The sequence below is a fragment of the Spermophilus citellus genome (assembly GCF_964194105.1).
Source record: "Spermophilus citellus genome assembly, chromosome: 3".
In the NCBI taxonomy this organism is placed as follows: domain Eukaryota; kingdom Metazoa; phylum Chordata; class Mammalia; order Rodentia; family Sciuridae; genus Spermophilus; species Spermophilus citellus.
This window is the reverse complement of record NC_138184.1, coordinates 136,832,159-136,850,376: the sequence shown is the minus strand read 5'-3', so window position 1 is coordinate 136,850,376 and position 18,218 is coordinate 136,832,159. Positions and strand designations below refer to the sequence as shown.

Below are 18,218 nucleotides of genomic sequence, written 5' to 3'. Positions count from 1 at the left end.
CACTTCAGGATAATAGCAAGGCTAGTGTGAATTTTAACTCACACTACTTGATGTCCTGTAAACACAAAAAAAGACCGAAATGTGTAGAGAAGTCTGTTCTCAATTTATTTGTGATTTACATCTATTTTTGAGTTACATGTAAGTAACTTTTATTTTTCTACCTTTTGTTGTGTTCCAATGGATTTGCCACTCCTGTTTGGATTGAATTGTCATTACAATTCTTGGAATTCCTCGCTTACTGTTCCCCTGTGAATTTGTTCTGTTTGGAATTTGGAACACTGGAATGATGGAAATGTGTTCTTTACAAAGTAGCTGTAAGTATACTACATAACTTATACAGAGACATTTTTTCATTCTAAGTTTACTTAAATTTAACTCAAAGTTGGATGAAATGTGTACTCAGGAAACCTTAAATTTAATACATATTTTAGCTATACTTATAGTAAGCTTTCAAATATTGACTTTAAAATGCTATGTTAAGATGAGTTTCTTGATTATTAGCATTAAAATTAGCTTTTCAATTTAATCAACTGAGTTGGCTTATCAATAATTGGATTAAAAACTATATGAGTGAAAAAAGATTATTGATAAAATATTTTACTACATACGTGATTCTAGTGAAGAATTTAGATGACTTTGTTAAATACAAATGTGTTGAATTAATGCTTTGATCTCCTGAGTTTTTATTAATGTACTGTTGTAAAAGTGGCCAAAACTTTTAAAATATGTATCTCTAAGTAGTATTTGCCATTATATTGTCATAATGAATAAGACTTAACCTCCAAAGTGAAATTAGCCAGTAAGACTCTACTCCCTCAGATGGTCTGAACTATGGGCAGTGTTTCTTACCTATGGGCAAGTTAGAACTCAGACTTATTTACTATACCAATTTAGAATTGGATTTTTTAAAGTTACTTATTAAATAATCATTGAAGTCATCAGAGAACCAAAAACTCATATAGCAAAGAAATTATGATGTACTTAAAAATCTGGATAAATTTGATTTCCTTGAAGATGGAATAGGCAAGATCATGTGAAACCTTGAAGTGGCATAATTGGACCTGGCATAATAGCTTGAAAGTTATTGTTTGTTGATTGACATTGATCATGAGAGCTGTCAAGAATTTATGAATAAATTGCTTTAAACTAAACTTTATTTCATTTCATGATTTAGAAAACATATTTCAAGAAACTCATACCTGTGGTAATTAATCAGTGAGAATAAAGGTTATAGTTAAAAAATGTTCATAACATATTTTTAGGGGATTTGAGTTTTTGTTAGTAAAAGTGCTTTTTTATTTTGTTTGGTTTCGTTGGTTAGAATCTTGTTACTAATTTATCATCAATTGAAGTCTGCTCTGAGGGAGGTCTAATTTTTAAAGTCATTCCCTTGGGGTTTTTGTAATTAGCCATTATGTTATCAATCAATTTGAGCTCTATTCATTTCATCCATTCTGCCATTAACTAATACTTTTTATTGGTATCAACCTAAAAAAATTGGATTTTCTATGAATAATATTTTGTATAATTTAAAAAGTAGATTAGTAAATAAAATTTGAAATGTCTGATAGGATACTGTTGTTGATACATGAATAACTTGCCTCTTTTTACCTTTCTCAGCAACCGAAGAACCTTGAAGGCTATGTGGGATTTGCCAATCTTCCAAATCAAGTTTATAGAAAATCAGTGAAGAGAGGGTTTGAATTCACACTTATGGTAGTAGGTAAGATATGATTTTGCACTAAAATGGAGTTTTGGTTTCAGTTAAAATGTTGATTAGCTCTGAATAAATTTAAGACAATAATAAAAAAATAGCCCAAATAACTACAGTGAATTTATGTTATCGTTTATATGATTACATTTTCAAATTTAACTTAGTGGTATAATGAGATTTATATATCTTATCTTTTGGAAACCAAAAGTTGGAAATGATGGGCATTAGAGGTGAAATAGAACCCAAAAGAGATTCTCTACAATTGATATTGCAAAAGAAAATAGTGTCTGGTGGTTACTTATTACTTTAGGATGTTTCTTCTGTGCTTTATCTATTATAATGAAGTCATGTCACATGAGCATTTAACCAAAAAAAAAATATGTGCTCTAAATTCAGAGGTCGGTGAAGAAGCATAATCCAAATGATTATGCTTAGAATTATATCCATTTTGAGTATGAGCCCTTGAGTGAGTTAAATATTACCCTTCTTGTTCTCTAATTCAGTCTCATTTTTTTATTTTGTGTTTTATGTCATGAACATCTTATTCTGTTTTATAGTCCATTTGAAGATTAAGGGTATTTTGACTGTAGTTTGGTAATATTATTACATATAAGGAAACATATTCTGCATTTTACTATGAGTAAGATTAGTAATTTAAAGTGATGGTTTTATTCTTAAATGACCAATATTTTTACCTCATAGATTGACTTTAGAACCTTTCATGAGTATGATGCAATTTTATTGTACTTTTATTTATTTATTTATTTTTAAATCAGGTAAAAAGGAGGGTAGTGGATTAATTATTCTTGACAAATAAAATTGATTTAATATTGGCATTGGGGTAAAAAAGATGGTGGAATGAGAAGGATATCATTACCCTAAGTACATGTGTGAAGATATGAATGGTGTGAATATACTTTATATACAACCAGAGAAATGAAAAATTGTGCTCTGTGTGTATAATATGAATTTTAATGCATTCTGCTGTCATATATAACAAATTAGAATAAAAAATAAATAAAAAATGATTTAATACTAGGCTTTTAAGGTAGTGTTTATCAAGTTTTGTTAATCATGTTTTACCATATAGTATTTTTATTTTGGTATTAAATTGAATTCATTGAATCAGCTATGAAATACTCCTTTATGGAGAGGAGAAAATATTTTACCTGTTTGTCAGTTTGTGGCTGTTTGGAAGTTGTACACATTGTGACAGTTCATACATTTAAAACTTGGCTCAAAGTTGTAAATTTGTTGGTTAACTTGCCCCACTATGCTTTGGTAGAAGTATAGTATACCTAGCTTGCAAATTCCTGCTGTGGAGCAGAGTTGGATCTAGATATATGGATAAAATAAAGGAAAAGTGTGCCTTTTTTTCTGGAGGTTTATAGCATCATCATTATATAAAGAAACATTGGCTCTTACCTTAGTAGTTGTAAATGATAAATTGTTATAGTTCTCTGACATAGGTCCATTAGGAGAATTATAACAATAGAAAATTTTTTTTTGGTATTAGAATTTTAGTTTGAACAATAAGTTCTTGAACTTAGTAGAATAATGTGTGGTGATCAAGGCCATATGTTTTAAAATTTCTTTGTCAATTTTTCAGATAAAAATCTGATAAGCTATTTTTTTTTCTTTTTGAAATTTAAGTCATCATATATATTTAATTTTGTTCTTTAACAAAGCCATTATAACTACATTTCCTACTACTTTACTGACCTATGTAGGAAATCATTGAAAAATATTATAAAATCTGATAAGTCTTTTGATCTTGCTTTTTTAGACTAAATGTATAGTTTGTAAATATATCTTCTCTATAAGCTTTTATGATAAACTCTTCTGGGAAATTCAGCTTTTTTTTTTTTTTCTCCTTCTTAAACCTCAACTGAGGATAAAGGAAAAGAGGTATCCAAGTTCTTACATCCTTCTGCACCTTGAACTTGTCTTTTTTTTTTTTTTTTTTTTAGCATTGGAGATCAAACCCAGGGCCTTATGCATGCTAGGCAAGTGCCCTACTACTGAACTACATCCCCAGCTCTTGAGCATTGTTTACTTAGCTATATTTATATAGACTTGTGTGCAGAGACTAAATCTTTTCATCAGTGTAGTAGTTGTGCCTAATATATAGTCAGTCATCTTTTAAATGTCTCAGTATGTTGATCTGTTTTTCAGACTTAGACTGAGTTTTACAGCATTAATCATAGTAAGCCAAAAATTAACCTTTGTTTTAGTATTCTTTTTTTTTTTAATTAGAAAAATTATTTATTTCTGCTCCTTTCATACATCTTACTGTTGAGGAAACAGTCTTGCATACATATGTGAAATAACGTACTATCACACACACTGTTTAAAGGCAAAGCACCATCAGTGAAGTGGATCAGCAGTCCAGAGTTCTCAGTTCTCAAGAGTTCTCAGAGATCTTGCTTCCTGATTTTAATTTCTGAAAATCAGAAATATCTCCAAAAAATGTTAAAGGGGTTTGTAAAAAAATAATCATTTTATTCAATATTATAATTTTAGAAGAACAGTATATTTACGAAATGAAAAACTAAGAAAATGACACTTAACATCGTTGGACAGGTCAGTAGGAAAAAAATACTGTGATAAACTTGTCTCTGATACCAAGAAATTCTAGTCCAAGCTTTCATTTACTTCCTATGTTTTCACTTGATACTTCTTTTACTGCTGCTTTTTATTCTTTTCCACATTTCATAGTAGAGGACTGGTACAGCCTTTAAAACTTCATCAACAGGAGCAAATCCAGAATCCACTGATTTCTTCTCAAAAGGCACTCTAACCCATCAGATAGCCCGGCAGTTTCATTCTCATGAATACTCTAGCCATGAAAAAGCTCAGTAGGACACAGACGAATCCAATGAATAGAAGAAGAAATCTATTGAGTTTGGGAATATTTGGTGCATTGGATCGGTCCAGGATTATGAAACCTAAACCCCCCATTGTAAACAGGAAGCTGGATGCAAGTCCTTCCATGATATATTGTCCATTTACTCTGTAGGCCAAGAAAGCTACTGGCCTCTGATGCCCATGTTCATCAGTCATAGAGCCAACACTCGGAGGTTCAACAATAACATCATAAATTATTCCTCCGGTGACGAGGAAATAAGACACCACCACCAGAGCGTACACCGTCATGGCTGACGGCATGTGCACCCAGGGCGGCTTCTTCAGCTTCAGGTTGGGACATTCGAGCACTAAGAACGGGACCTGGTAGAAAGTCTCCATGTTGGTGGAGGCCGGGGCAGCTCTCGGGCCTGCAGCCCCACGCGCCACCTGGAAACCTGTTTTAGTATTCTTGACTTAAATAAAACTACAAGCAATTTCTTAGAAGTCCTCATTTTTGGGATCTAAATTCAGAACATTTCTGACTCTTAACAATTCTTAAGACTTAAACATTGATTATGTATATCCATGATGAACATCTATAACATTGATTATGTATATATCTCTCTCTATATGATAAGTCAAAATACATTCTACTGTTATGTATAACTTAAAAGAACAATAATTAAAAAGACTTAAACATTGGCACAATTGAGAATCTATATCAGTGATTTCCATCTAAAACTCTTTGTACTTTGTTATAAAGTCTTTGTGCGGTAATCTTGCCTCAGATAATATATCCTGAATACTTACTTGAATACCTTTTTTTCCTATTTAAGAGATATGGTGTGAGTTCCCATATTGTATGTCTTAAAAGGAGCATATAATTGGCATGACAAGATAAACTATACATAAAGAAAATAAGTGGAATAGTTGTAGATGGACACAATACCTTTATTATTTGTTTTTATTTTTATGTGGTGCTGCGAATCGAACCAGTGCCTCTCACATGCTAGGCAAGTGCTCTACCACTGAGGGACAATCCCAGCCCCTTAGGGCAGAGTTTTGAGAATAGAATTGAAGTTGAGATCAAGTGAGCATTCTAGTTTTGAAAATAGTAACCCAGCATAAAATTAATGTGTCATACAATGTTTATTATGGATATTGATTGATATACTTCTCAATAAAATGATTTTATAAAGTACCCCAGTTTAGAGATGAAGAAACCAAGGTATTAGATCAGCCTTTTGTTGCATAACTAGCAGGTGACAGAAGCAAATTCATTTTGCTCCTTAGTTTGTTTTATTCTTTTTTTGGGGGGGGGGGCAGAGTCTCACTAAATTGCCAGGCTGGCCTCAAACTTGTGATACCCTCCCTTGCCCCATCAGACTCTTGAAGTAGCTCAGACAGTGGTGCCCAGTTTTGTTATGTTCTTAACCATGATTCAGAGGCTCATTTTGGAATACTAGTTCTAGTACACAGTTCAGTAGAGGGCAACCATAATGCTTTGAGCTCACATGAATTCAACTACACACTTTTGTTTCCCCCTAAAAAAAACTGTGGGAAGGGGGAGAGAGAAAATGTGGGTATATGTGAGAATGGGGTCATGATTTAAGAATGAAAACTGTAGAACCTTTTATGAATTGTTTTTTCCCCCTGCTATGCCGTGGGAATTGATGTCTGCCTAGAGTGTCTTGAAATGGGAGAGGAGATTTACTATCCCACTAGTCACTTTCATCTTCCACATACTTTCATAGTGTATGAGCATCACCTTATTGAATATTAATCTGGTGACAGTATTCTACCCCCTTTTTTTGTGGTACTTGGGTTGAAGCTAGTGCCTCAGGCATGATAGGCAAATGTTCTACCACCGAACTACATCCATTCACTGTGTAACTGCTCAGAGGAATAGTTACTTATTTTAGTGCAGGAAGAAAACAAGTTGCTAGATTATATTTCATTATGCTGTATGGGTGATAAAATTAATTTTCATTTCACATTGACTTTAGGATCTGACCCCTAAGTTGTAACATTATCTTTGAATCTTTGTTTTTGTATGCTTCCTAATTAGATTTAACTATAATGGAGAATAAAATGTTAATTGTAAAAGTCCTGATTTTACTATAATCCTTGAAGGAGGCAGAACTCAGAAAACTGTAGATTGCTTTGTCTCTAAATATTTTGAAAACAGGTGGTATCAAAACTATTAATTTCTTTGAAGATAAAATTCTAATTTTAAGGGTTGGGGCTATAGCTAAGTGGTAAAGTGTTTGCCTAGCACATGTGAGGGCCCTGCGTTCAATTCCCAGCACCATATAAAAATAAATAAATAAAGTTGCTATGAAAAAAAATTCTTAAAAAAAAGAAAAGCCATCATCAAGCCACTTTAAAGAAAAAAATCCAAAATTTGATTATTTCTGTAATTTTGAGATTTGCAGGATTTCTATGATAGAGATTTTTTTGTTTTAGTTTAATGACATGACATGTATTTGACCTATACCGAATACCTTTAGTAGCAGATTAGCATTTCTATTTTTTAGTAGGAGAATGCTTAGAACATTGGGTTAGCCATTTTTGGAATTCAGTGTTTATCATAAAATGTTTTTTGTATATGCTTTATTAGAGATAGTTTATGAGGTAGTCAGTGTTAGTATATTCAATGACTGTCATAGTTTCTATTTTTTCTCCACCATACTATTGGTGTTTGAAGTGATTTAATAATATCCAGTTATTTGAAAAAGCTAAAAAATAGGTCTGAGAATGTAGGTCAGTGGTAGAGCTTGGATTTAGCATATGAAATGCCTTGGGTTCAACCTCCATCATCTCAAAAAAAACAAAACAAAACAAAAAAAAAAAAAAACCAATAACAGCAACAAAAAAATCCTCACCCAAACCAGAAAGGTAATACTGACTCATTTTATATGTAGGCTGTTGGGTAATTAGTGGTTTTTTTAAGAGATATTAGTTTGTTGGAATGCTTTAAGTAGTGTTTAAAAAATTCTTCCTTGAGCTCTCTATTCTTATTTTACTTTAAATAAAATAACTTAATGACTGTACAGCATTGTAAATATACTGAAAATCACTCAATTGTTTAGTTAATAAAATAGTGAATTTTCTCTCATTTAAAAAAAAGTAATTTATCACCCATACAGCATAACAAAACATAATGTAAGAAAAGAAAGTTCAGAGGAAAAAGCAATCGTGAAATTCCATGTATCTACTATTTTAATTTTGTGCATTCTTTCCAAGTGTTTAATCTGTTTCATTGAAGAAATTAGGAAATGCAGAAAAGCAAAATGGGAATAAACATTACCATTTCACCCATCATGACACTTAAGTATAGAAACTTGGAATACTTGTAGTATTCCTGTTTGTGAGCGTCTGTAATGTTCTATGATTGCTTTTTTAAATTTAGCAGTAAATTGTGGTCATCTTGCACTGACTGTGGGTCAAATTGTGTTTTTTAAATATTCATTTTATTTTTGAAAAATGGCTAAGTAATCATCCTAGAACTATTTATTACAAACTTGATTTTTGAAAACATAGATGCTTGGTTTTATCTTTCTCTCCCTTTGGTTTGGTTTAGTTGTAAGAGTGTATATCTATTATACTTGGCCATGTTGTCTGAATAGTTATACTTGATAGCTAATAGTAATACCAGAGTAAACATGATTATAGTTGTGTTTTTGCTTGCATTTGCAGTTATTTACTTTCAGTTAAAGCTTTGGAAGTGTGAATTGCTGTTTTTTAAGGCCATTTTTTAAAAGGGGTTTGATACAAATAAAAATTGCCCTAAAATAGATTGTGCCATTTTACCTACTCACTGTTATTAATACCTCCTTTTCTGAATACTGCCAACATTGGATATTATATTCTTCCTTTGCCGATTTAATGCCCCCAATAGGTGTCTTATTACCATCTGTATTTCATCATTGGTATTTTTTAAATGTTTATTTATCTTTGATATTGCTGTATTTGCTTGCTTGTTTGTTTTTATGGTGCTGGGGAATAAACCCAGAGCCTTGAGCATTCTAGACAAGCACTGTAGCACTGAGCTCTACTCCTAACCCCTTGCCCTATTTGTAAATGATATACAGTAATAACATTCAGGATGAGATCTTTTATAGCATGCTTATCATAATTCAGAAAATAGATTTTAATTGAGAACAGATTTTAATTCAATTAAAATCTATTCTCTGAATTATGATAAGCATACATACGCTTCATAATAGTAAATGCTAGGAATTCCGGATCAACTTGGATGATATAAAAATGAAAATGGTCAATTCTACCTTCAAAGGAATTTCCAGGGAAAAACACACACTACTAATTGCAATGTAATAAGTGATATATACACATGTACGTGTGTGTGTGTGTGTGTGTGTGTGTGTGTGTGTATGGAAGTTATTTTTTGGATTTAATGGTAGTAACATCTTACTGGTCTGATAGATATATTAGAATCCCTAAAGTAGTAACTTATTATTGTGTTTAAATTTAAAATATACAAATTATTTTGGAAATTTTATAACAGAACTCCTTATACTCATGTTTTGGTTTACGTTTTTCATGAAAATCAGGCATCTGTATTTAAATAACTTTTAAAACTACCTTATAATACCAAGTACAGCAGCTATGATACTTATTCTACTTTTAAACTTCAGAGCTATATAGCTTCGGATGGATAATTTTGAATCTGTTTCCTTCTTACAGCAAATTCTTATGTAATCTTTTCTAAGCTAGACACTGCACTGTGATGTAATAATAATAATAACAACAATAATGATAATAAAAGAATTACAGCATTAGGGTGCCTTCAGCACCTATAAGTATTGGATGATGGTGAAGTGAAGACACTTGTGTGACCATAGTGTGTTCTGTGTGACTACCCCACCTCAGAGAGGGCTTGAGATAATCACATATGTTAATGTATATATACTATATATAGAATGTATATACTAAGTCTTTAAATTGTGTTAAGTGTTAATTTTATACCCAGTTTTTTTATTATTACTTTTTAAAAATTTATATATTCTAAGTAGGTATATGTGACACCAAAATCCATTTTTATTATTACTTTTTAATGACAGTTTTGAGATCTAAAACTAGAAATGAAAAAAGAAAGACAAGGGATGCATTGTATCCCTGTATACAAAATATGGTGTTTTTACTTACCTATTATGTATAGATTAGGGTCCATAGTCATTTTGGAATATGAGATTTATAGAATGCTTAGAAATGGAAAGACTGGGTCATTGTTCAGTTAAAGACTGCCCCCTTCTAGTTTGAAAGCCACTCCTTAGCATCACTGTGTAGGAAAAAAAAAAAAAAAAAAAAAAAAAACTTCTTCAAGAAAAAATTGACACCTTGTTTCCCCTGTTTAATCCTTTAGATAGGCAAGTAAAAACATTTTTTTAGTATTCTCCTATCACCTTTCCTGACTTCCCTTTATTTACCTCCTCATTTTCCCAGTGGCCTTTAGCGGATGTCTAGCTTCATAGAGCCTTCCAACTGTATTTCCATAAAATCTCTACCTTCTTTGATTCAGATAAACCAAAAGTAGCCCTGTTTCCCTTAAACTAAAATTTAGTGAATGCTGGCCACAACTAAAAGTTAGAGGGAAAGTCTTTTTTTTTTTCCCCAAAATATGAAAGACTAAGAGCACTCAAGAGAATACTGGATTTTTAAGGAGGAAAGTTTATTGAATAAGCAGTTACAACTTCTGGTAATAATAGGAAGAATTTAGAGTAACATTAAAGGAGATACAGTATTCAAAAAGTTGATTTCATCACATTTCAGTTAAGTAAAATAACTTATATTTGTTATGAAAGATAGATCAAATCAAACAATATTTTTAGCCTAAATCAAACAATATTTTAACCAAAAAATGGTGATAACCTTTTTTAAAAATAATTAATCATGAAGAAAGTGTTCCAAGTAGCTAAGTTTTTCTTATAATATGAGGATTAAAAAATGTAGCTATCCATGTGAACCAGGCTGTATAAAGAGTACTTTTTATCTCTGAATATAGTAAGAAAGAGATAGCAAATGTACTAGGCCAGTGGGGTAATTATTGAGTGTCTGGTTGGACTCTTTGCTTCTAGTTAGGTAGAAGAATTGTTTGTTAGATCTTAGGATTGTTGGTCAATTATTGTAACTCAAATGAACTTACTTTAGGATAATTGTAGAGTCAGCTCATAGAAAACCTTATTTAGCTTATATTTGAAGAATAGTATGTGTATCAGTCTGCATATTGAAGGCTACCTTAATAGATTTTAAGGACGTGATATAGTCTTTCAGCAAATTTCAGATCACATATTTATGGAATGTCTTGAAAATAATCAGTGTCTAATTATATTCTGTTCTTGAAAATATTTATCAGATAAGCATATTAAAAAGCAAAACAAAGAATAGTATCCTTTCTTGACGACACATCTTTATCCCATGGGTGGTATCTTTTCTTTGTTTTATAGCTAGATGAAAGGAAGGATAAATCTTTACTTTTTAATTTTGCACCCATACTTAACTCCTTACCATTTGGCTTTTTTCATTATTTTATTTATTTATTTTTATGTGGTGCTGAAGTTCAAACCCAAGGCCTCTCATGTATTAGGCGAGCGCTCTATCACTGAGCCACAACCCCACCCCTGGCTTTTTCCTTTAATTTAAAGCTGCTTTTTACTAAAAGTTAGTAGGCCTTTTTCTTGTACACTAATCACTTTTTCTTTAACCTCTTCGATAACATTGTTGACCTTGTTGGTTTTTTTTTTCATTGAAATTCTTTCCTTTGAAGAATTTCTAAGAATTTGTGGTTAACTGGTTGTTTTAAAGCCTCCTTTATTAGGATTCATTTTCCACTGGCCAACTTTATGTTGCTAAAATTTGGCATATTTCCTTTGTTAGATTGTCTTAATTTTATCTGTTGTTTGAATCATTTGGACTGCTTCATCATCATATACCTGAAAATACTTGCTTGGATATTCTGGCCTTTAGAGGTCCGGGGTGTGATATAGTCATTAATTTTGAAGTAGGTCCTTAGCTATTAAATGACATCAATATGAATTCTGGTTAAAAAATATAGTTTGCCCACAGCATGCCTGTAATCCCAGCTACTTGAGAGGCTGAGGTAGGACAATATGGAGTTCAGAGCCAGCCTTTGGAACTTAGCAAGGCTCTAAGCAACTTAGAGAGACTCTGTCTCTAAAAATAAACATAAAAAGACTAGGAATGTGGTTAAGTGGTTAAGCACTCCTGGGTTTAATCCCTGGTACAAAAAAAAAAAAAAAAGATTTTAACGGAATAAAATATTCTGAAAAGTCCTTAAATCAAACTGTAGTTTGGTGCTATTTCATCTCTACTTCAGTTAAAATGAACACCTGTATCTTAATAATAGGTAACATTTGAGGTATTTTTGTTCTTATGTCAAACACTGCTAATTTAATAAAATAAGTTTCTTAATTGAAGTCCTATACTTGTATTGTGATTCAGTTAGGATTTGAATTGAACGAAACTTTTCAAAATCTAGGAAAAGTGAGAGAGGGAATCTGAAGAACAAAATGGAAAATGGTGTACAATGTGGTCATCATTTTCACAAGCACCACCAGGCATTTATTCCATCATGACCAAAAATCTAGAAGAACTGAAGATCCTGCTTTTAAACATTCTTTGCTTTCTTTCCCACACTATTGCAAGATGATAAAAGTAACATCTTCTAACCACAAATACAGTAAAAAGTTGAAATGCTTACTGAATTGGCACTCCCATCTTTCAAAGCCTCATTGAAATGTGCTCTCCTTTCCAGACTTCTGTGATTTATCAAGTTTTTGAAATTCTGTTGCTCTTGGTTATATCATTCATGGTTTGGATCAAATTCTGCATTGTGTTATTGTTTATTTGCATAGCTTACATTTCAAATCTACCATTTTTGAGGGCAACAATTACATCATATTTTGCATTGCCTATTTATTTATGTGAAAAAAATTTAATGATCACTTAAAAAGTATTTTATGCTCTTCTAGTCCCTGAAGATCTTATGGCTGCAAACTGAGGAGATGCTAAACAAAACAAAAATAAACATTTATCTTTGACTTCAGGAGTTTTCAGAATATATAATTCTATAAATTTTGGGGTGGAGAGGGTACTAGGGATTCAATTTAGGGGCACTTAATTACTAAGCCATGTCCCCCAGCCATTTTTAAAGTTTTTTTAGAGACAGGGTCTCACGGAGTTGCTTAGGGCCTTTCTAAGTACCCGAGGCTGGCTTTGCATGCTGGCTTTGCATTCATTATCCTCCTGCCTCAGCCTCCTGAGCCATTGGGATTACAGGCCTGTGCTGCCACACCCAGTTTGTCCTATAAATCTTGTAGGGTCCTAAAGGATCTCAATCCCAAGGTCCTGAAAGAATCTGACCTTGACTCTTATAAGTAAATATTGCAGTTTTCTTCAAAATCTCATGTGTAGACATTTCATGAATATTTTAGTCTTAGACTAGAAATTTAATATTCTTGAATATGGTAGAATATACATGGCTTTCATGGGCTAGACCGCAAAGATGAGAAAGACAGGTGATTTTAACCTTCTTAATGTTAAAGTACATGTGTTATATTACAGATTTTAGGTACTTTTATTTCATAAGGCATTTGACATCTTAACTTGTAAGTAATAAAATATTTTGTTTTAGCAAAGACAAAAAATTAATCCAATTATTTCCCCCTTAAAGTCTAACAAAACAAGGGAATGATAATGACTTTGTTGTACACCATATATATAGGGCATATCAAAGTCAAGATAATATAAAATAGACATTGATTTGAATCAGTAAATAGATCTCCCAGAATTTTAAAAAATATTGTTTATAAGGAAATATAAAATGTTAGTTAGATTTACTATTATATTTTCTTAAATAAGTTTTCTTAAGCCAGAATATATAATTCCAAACTTTAATATTATTAAATGTTTCTAAGTAGTGCAAAGGTTAACTTGATTAGGATTGTTTTCACAAATTCTTTGTTCAAGTAGTGCTTGAGTTGTAGTCAAGAATATACTGTACTAAGATGGTTCTAATAGATAATTTCTTTCTCAAAACAATTTTGTGATGTTGTAGATATTACCTTTATCTCATTTTATTAATAAGGATACTGAAGTGTTGAAATTGTGGTTTGCTGAAGGTCACAAAATCAGTTTAAGATGAAAGCGGGATAAGAAATTTCAAAGACATTTTAAGCTCTAATGGACTGGTATAACCTTTGCCCGTAGCCTTTTCCAAAGTTATACAACTGCTTTCTTAAAACTAGGCATACTTTAAAAAAAAATATTGTTCAGATAATTTGGAGTAAGGATATGTGGTACCGAAGGAAGCATTGAGAAGGCTGGAATGCACTTAATTACAGACTATTTCTATAATATTTCTCAGGTACTATATTAACTGGTATACCAAATAAATGAACTACTCATTTATTACAAAATAGCTTGTTCTTAGAGTTCCCATATCAATGTCACATTGGTCACAATGATTTGAATAAGGTGACCTTGCTTATAAACTTCATTTTATCAGTTTTATTTGAATGACATTTTGGTAACCTCTACAGTATAATAGAATCATTAAAACACTACAGTAGCCTGCTAATCTCATTTGTCTGAGCTTATTTTTCTTTTTTCTTTCTGGTAGTACTTTAGAAGAAAGTTCACTGAAACAGTGTTACTCTGGCTGAGTATAATTATGTCTTGTAAAGGTTCTTTTTTCTCTTTTTCTTCAGCCTGCTAAAGAGAAGGTTCTAATTTGGGTCTACTTCAGATGTGGGATTTGATGCTTGGTAGGTAGAGAGTATTTAGTCTGAAGAGATCAAAAGCTGTTTAGCTTTCTCTTTTCCCCTTTTAAATTTTGAATTGCTTTGATTTGACCTTTTCTTTTCCCATTCAAAACTCTTTTGTCTGTTCTCACTATTAAGACTATGTAGGCCAAGACAAAGAGGAGAAGAAGCATCTTCTTTAGTCTCTTCAGAGTATGGGCAATATAACCTGGTGGTTTAAGAAATAAGCTTTGCCATTCAGGGTGAGATGTAGCTCGGCTATTTGATAGATATTTGTCTTTGGTAGGTTATTTAACCCCTCAGAGTTTTTGTTTATTCATCTGTACTATTTGGATAAGAACCTTAATAGAGTTTTGATTAAATTTTTATTCTGTTTTCTGTCCTGAATTCTTTCTTTTATGTATCCTTTCTTAATGTTGCTAAGTTTTATTTATCCTTCATGATTCAGCTTTGTTGTAACCTCTCCAGACTATCTAATCCCCTCTTTAAAAGTTACAGTTCTGTTTTCTACCATCTTAAATATACATAAATATAGAGCTCATGGTATTTTTCTTATCTGCCTACCTGCAAGTCTATGGTGTAAGTTGGAGGTCTGTTCTGTTTGTACTTTTAATTTCATAACTGATAAAAAGTAGGTGATTAATTAGTATTTACTGAATGTATTTTATGCAAAGCGGTTTCTCTTTGCTCTATGAGAGTGTTTTGTATTCTCAATTTGGCAGTGTTTTCAGTTTTCAATGTGATTATACAGGGTTTGTCATGATAAGTAAAAGAAAATTATTAATTTCTTATTGGCTACATGTTTATGGATATTTGGTCTGTGTGAGACATTATTTGTGAGTTATTGATTGTACTCTTGTGAATTTTGTTCATGATGAGGGTGTTTAAATATCTCAGAGCAGAAATGGCAAATTATCCAGTTTTTCAGTGACTAGAAGTTAACTTATAACTATTTCTCTCTAAAGCATATTTGGCAATAAGCTTATTGATTATTTTGAATATTCATAAAGAGGAAAATACATGTTCCTTTTAGAAAGTTTTGGAAATAGAAAAAGTTGATGTAAGGGAAAAGAAAACTAGGTCTATTGTACAACCTGGGTTCCCTTTCACGTCAACAATGAAACATCCCCAATTTCTTTAAGAAGTTGTAGTAACACTAGCATCCTCCATTTCTCATACTTAATCTTCCTTTTATGCAGAGTTGGGTTCTCTCCTGTATTTTTAGGCTCTCATCCCTTGCTCAGCCACTCTACCAACCTCTCCATGATTTTATATGGATCTCCCATGCCACATATAACACATTCCCTTAGTTTGAATTCTTTTTTTTTTTTTTACTTTCCTCTTTTTAAAGACTTTTATGTTTTTTTAGCCAGGCATGGTGGCACACACCTGTAATCCCAGTGGCTCAGGAGGCTGAGGCAGGATGATTGCAAGTTCAAAACCAGCCTCAGCAATGTAGTAAGACCCTCAGCAACTTAGTGAGACTCTACCTTAATATAAAGGTGAAAAAAAAAAAAAAAAGTGACCTGGGGATTTGGCTCAGTGGTTAAGCACTGCTCAGTTCAATCCCTGGTACTGAAAAAGAAAAAGGGGCGGGGGAGACTGCTTTTAGAGCAGTTTTAGGTTCACAGCAAAATTGGGAAGAAGATATAAAGATTGTTCATATACTCTTGTTTTCCCACACATGCATAGCTGTACCCTCCCCTCACCTACCCACAGGGTTACATTTGTTAAATTGTGAACCTAAATTGACATATCATGATCAACCAAAGACATAATTTACCTTTTCACTCTTGGTATTGTAGATTTTGTGGATTTGGACAAATATAAATGGTTTTCATCATTGTAATCTCTATTTAGAGTATTGTCACTGCCCTAAATATCCTCTTCTCTTCATATTTATTCCTGTACCACAAACCTAGGTAACTACTGATTATTTTACAGTTTCCCTGGTTTTGCCTTTTTTATAATGTCATAGAATTGGAGTCATACAGTATGAATGCACATTTAATGTTACTCCATGTTTTTGCAGTGCTGGGAATTGAGTGCAGGGCCTCATGCATGCCAGGCAAGTGCTCTCTCTCTCTCAGCCACATCCCCAGCATCTTAAAATAGCTCATTTCTTTTTAGTGCCGAAGTTTTCTATTGTCTGGATATACCAGTGTTTGTTTATTCATTCACCAACTAAAAGACATCTTGTTTGCTTCCAAGTTTTGGCAATTATAAATGGAGCTACAATAAACATTCACTTGCAGGTTGTTGTATAGAAGTAAGCGTTCTACTCCTTTGGGTAAATACCAAAGAGCATGATTGCTGAATTGTATGGTAAGAGTGTGTTTTTTAAGAATCTGAGAAACTGTCTCCCAAAGTAACTGTAGTGTACATTTCTATCAGCAATTATTGAGACTTCTATTACTTTACATCCTTTCCAGCATTTGATATTGTCACTGCTGACTTTGGCCATTCTTATAGGTATGTTTTGGCTTATTGTTTTATTTTGTATTTCCCTAATAACATAGGAAGTGAAGCATCTTTTCATATACTTACTTGCCTTCTCTTTATCTTCTTTGGGAAGGTGTCTGTTAAGGTCTTTGATCCATTTTTAAAACATGTTATTTTTCTGTTGTTGAGTTTTAAGACCTTTTATATTTTGCATACTAGTCTTTCATCAGATGGTTTCTTCTAGTCTGTGTCTTGTCCTCTCATTCTCTTAACATTGACTTTAAGAGAGCAGAAACTTTTTTTTTTATTTTAATGAAGTTCAGTTTATCAGTGATTTCTTTTATTAATGTGCCTTTGTGTTACATCTGAAAAGTCATTGCTATATTCGAGGTCATCCAGGTTTCCTTTTATGTTACCTTCTAGGAATTCTGCAGTTTTCATTATAAATTTAAAACTATAATCCATTTGGGTTTTTTTTTGGGGGGGGGGTACTGGGAACTGAATCCAGGGGCCCTCAACCCCTGAGCCACATTCCTAGACCTTTTTAAAATTTTGACACAGGGCCTTGCTAAGTTTCTGAGGCTTGTCTTGAACTTGAAATTCTCCTACCTCAGCCTCCTGAGCCACTGGGATTACAGGTGTGTGCCACCACACTCAGCTTTTTTTGGATATGTTTTTACAAAGAGTTTGAGTTCTGTCTCTAGAATCATTTTGTTGTATATGTATATACAGTTCTTCTGGCACCATTTATTGTAAATATTATTTTTTACTCCACTGTATTGCCTTTGCTCCTTTGTAACAGATCAGTTGACTATTTATATTTGAGTATATTTCTGGACTCTTCATTCTGTTCTCCGGTTCTATTTGTATGTTTATTTCACTTGTTTATAGGCACCACACACACATGCACACACACACATGTATGTTGTGTGTATAGCTATATGCACAATTGAATAGTTACTAGTTACTCATTTCAAACAAAATATTCTTTTAGACCAATTAAGAATAAAAAAACAATGTTTTTATTTTACTTATTCTTTCTTCAGTGCTCTTTCTTTTTGTAGACCCAAGTTTCTGACTATTATCTAAAGAATTTAATTTCTTGCAAAGTATATTTATTTTCAACAAATTTCTTCAATTTTTGTCTTGAAAATCTATTTCTCCTTCACTATCTTTTTTTTTTTTTTTTTAATCTAGGGGCACTTTACCAATGGACTACATTCCCAGCCAATTTATTTGTTTATTTATTTATTATTTTGAGATAGGGTCTCACTTAGTCGCTCAGGCTGGACTCAAACTTGGCAATCCTGCCTCAGAGGCGTACACCACTGTGCTTGGTTTTATACTTTTGAAGGATAATTTCATAGTTTACAGTTAGTTGGTTGACTTTTTTTTTTTCTGTCTCTCCTGTC

General features: G+C 32.3%; 2 protein-coding genes across 2 annotated transcripts in view; one reads left to right on the top strand and one right to left on the bottom strand.

Moving 5' to 3' along the window:
• SEPTIN7 (septin 7) overlaps positions 1–18,218 on the top strand; it is a 104,033-nt gene that overhangs the window by 25,256 nt on the left and 60,559 nt on the right. The window contains 1 exon segment of the mRNA XM_081287063.1: positions 1,621–1,723. Within this exon segment, the coding sequence (XP_081143189.1) occupies positions 1,621–1,723 (103 nt within the window).
• Positions 4,214–5,166, bottom strand: LOC308644823 (oligosaccharyltransferase complex subunit OSTC-like). The gene has a single exon (XM_081286517.1). The coding sequence runs from the start codon at positions 4,958–4,960 to the stop codon at positions 4,511–4,513; it is 450 nt and encodes a 149-aa protein (XP_081142643.1). The 5' UTR covers positions 4,961–5,166; the 3' UTR covers positions 4,214–4,510.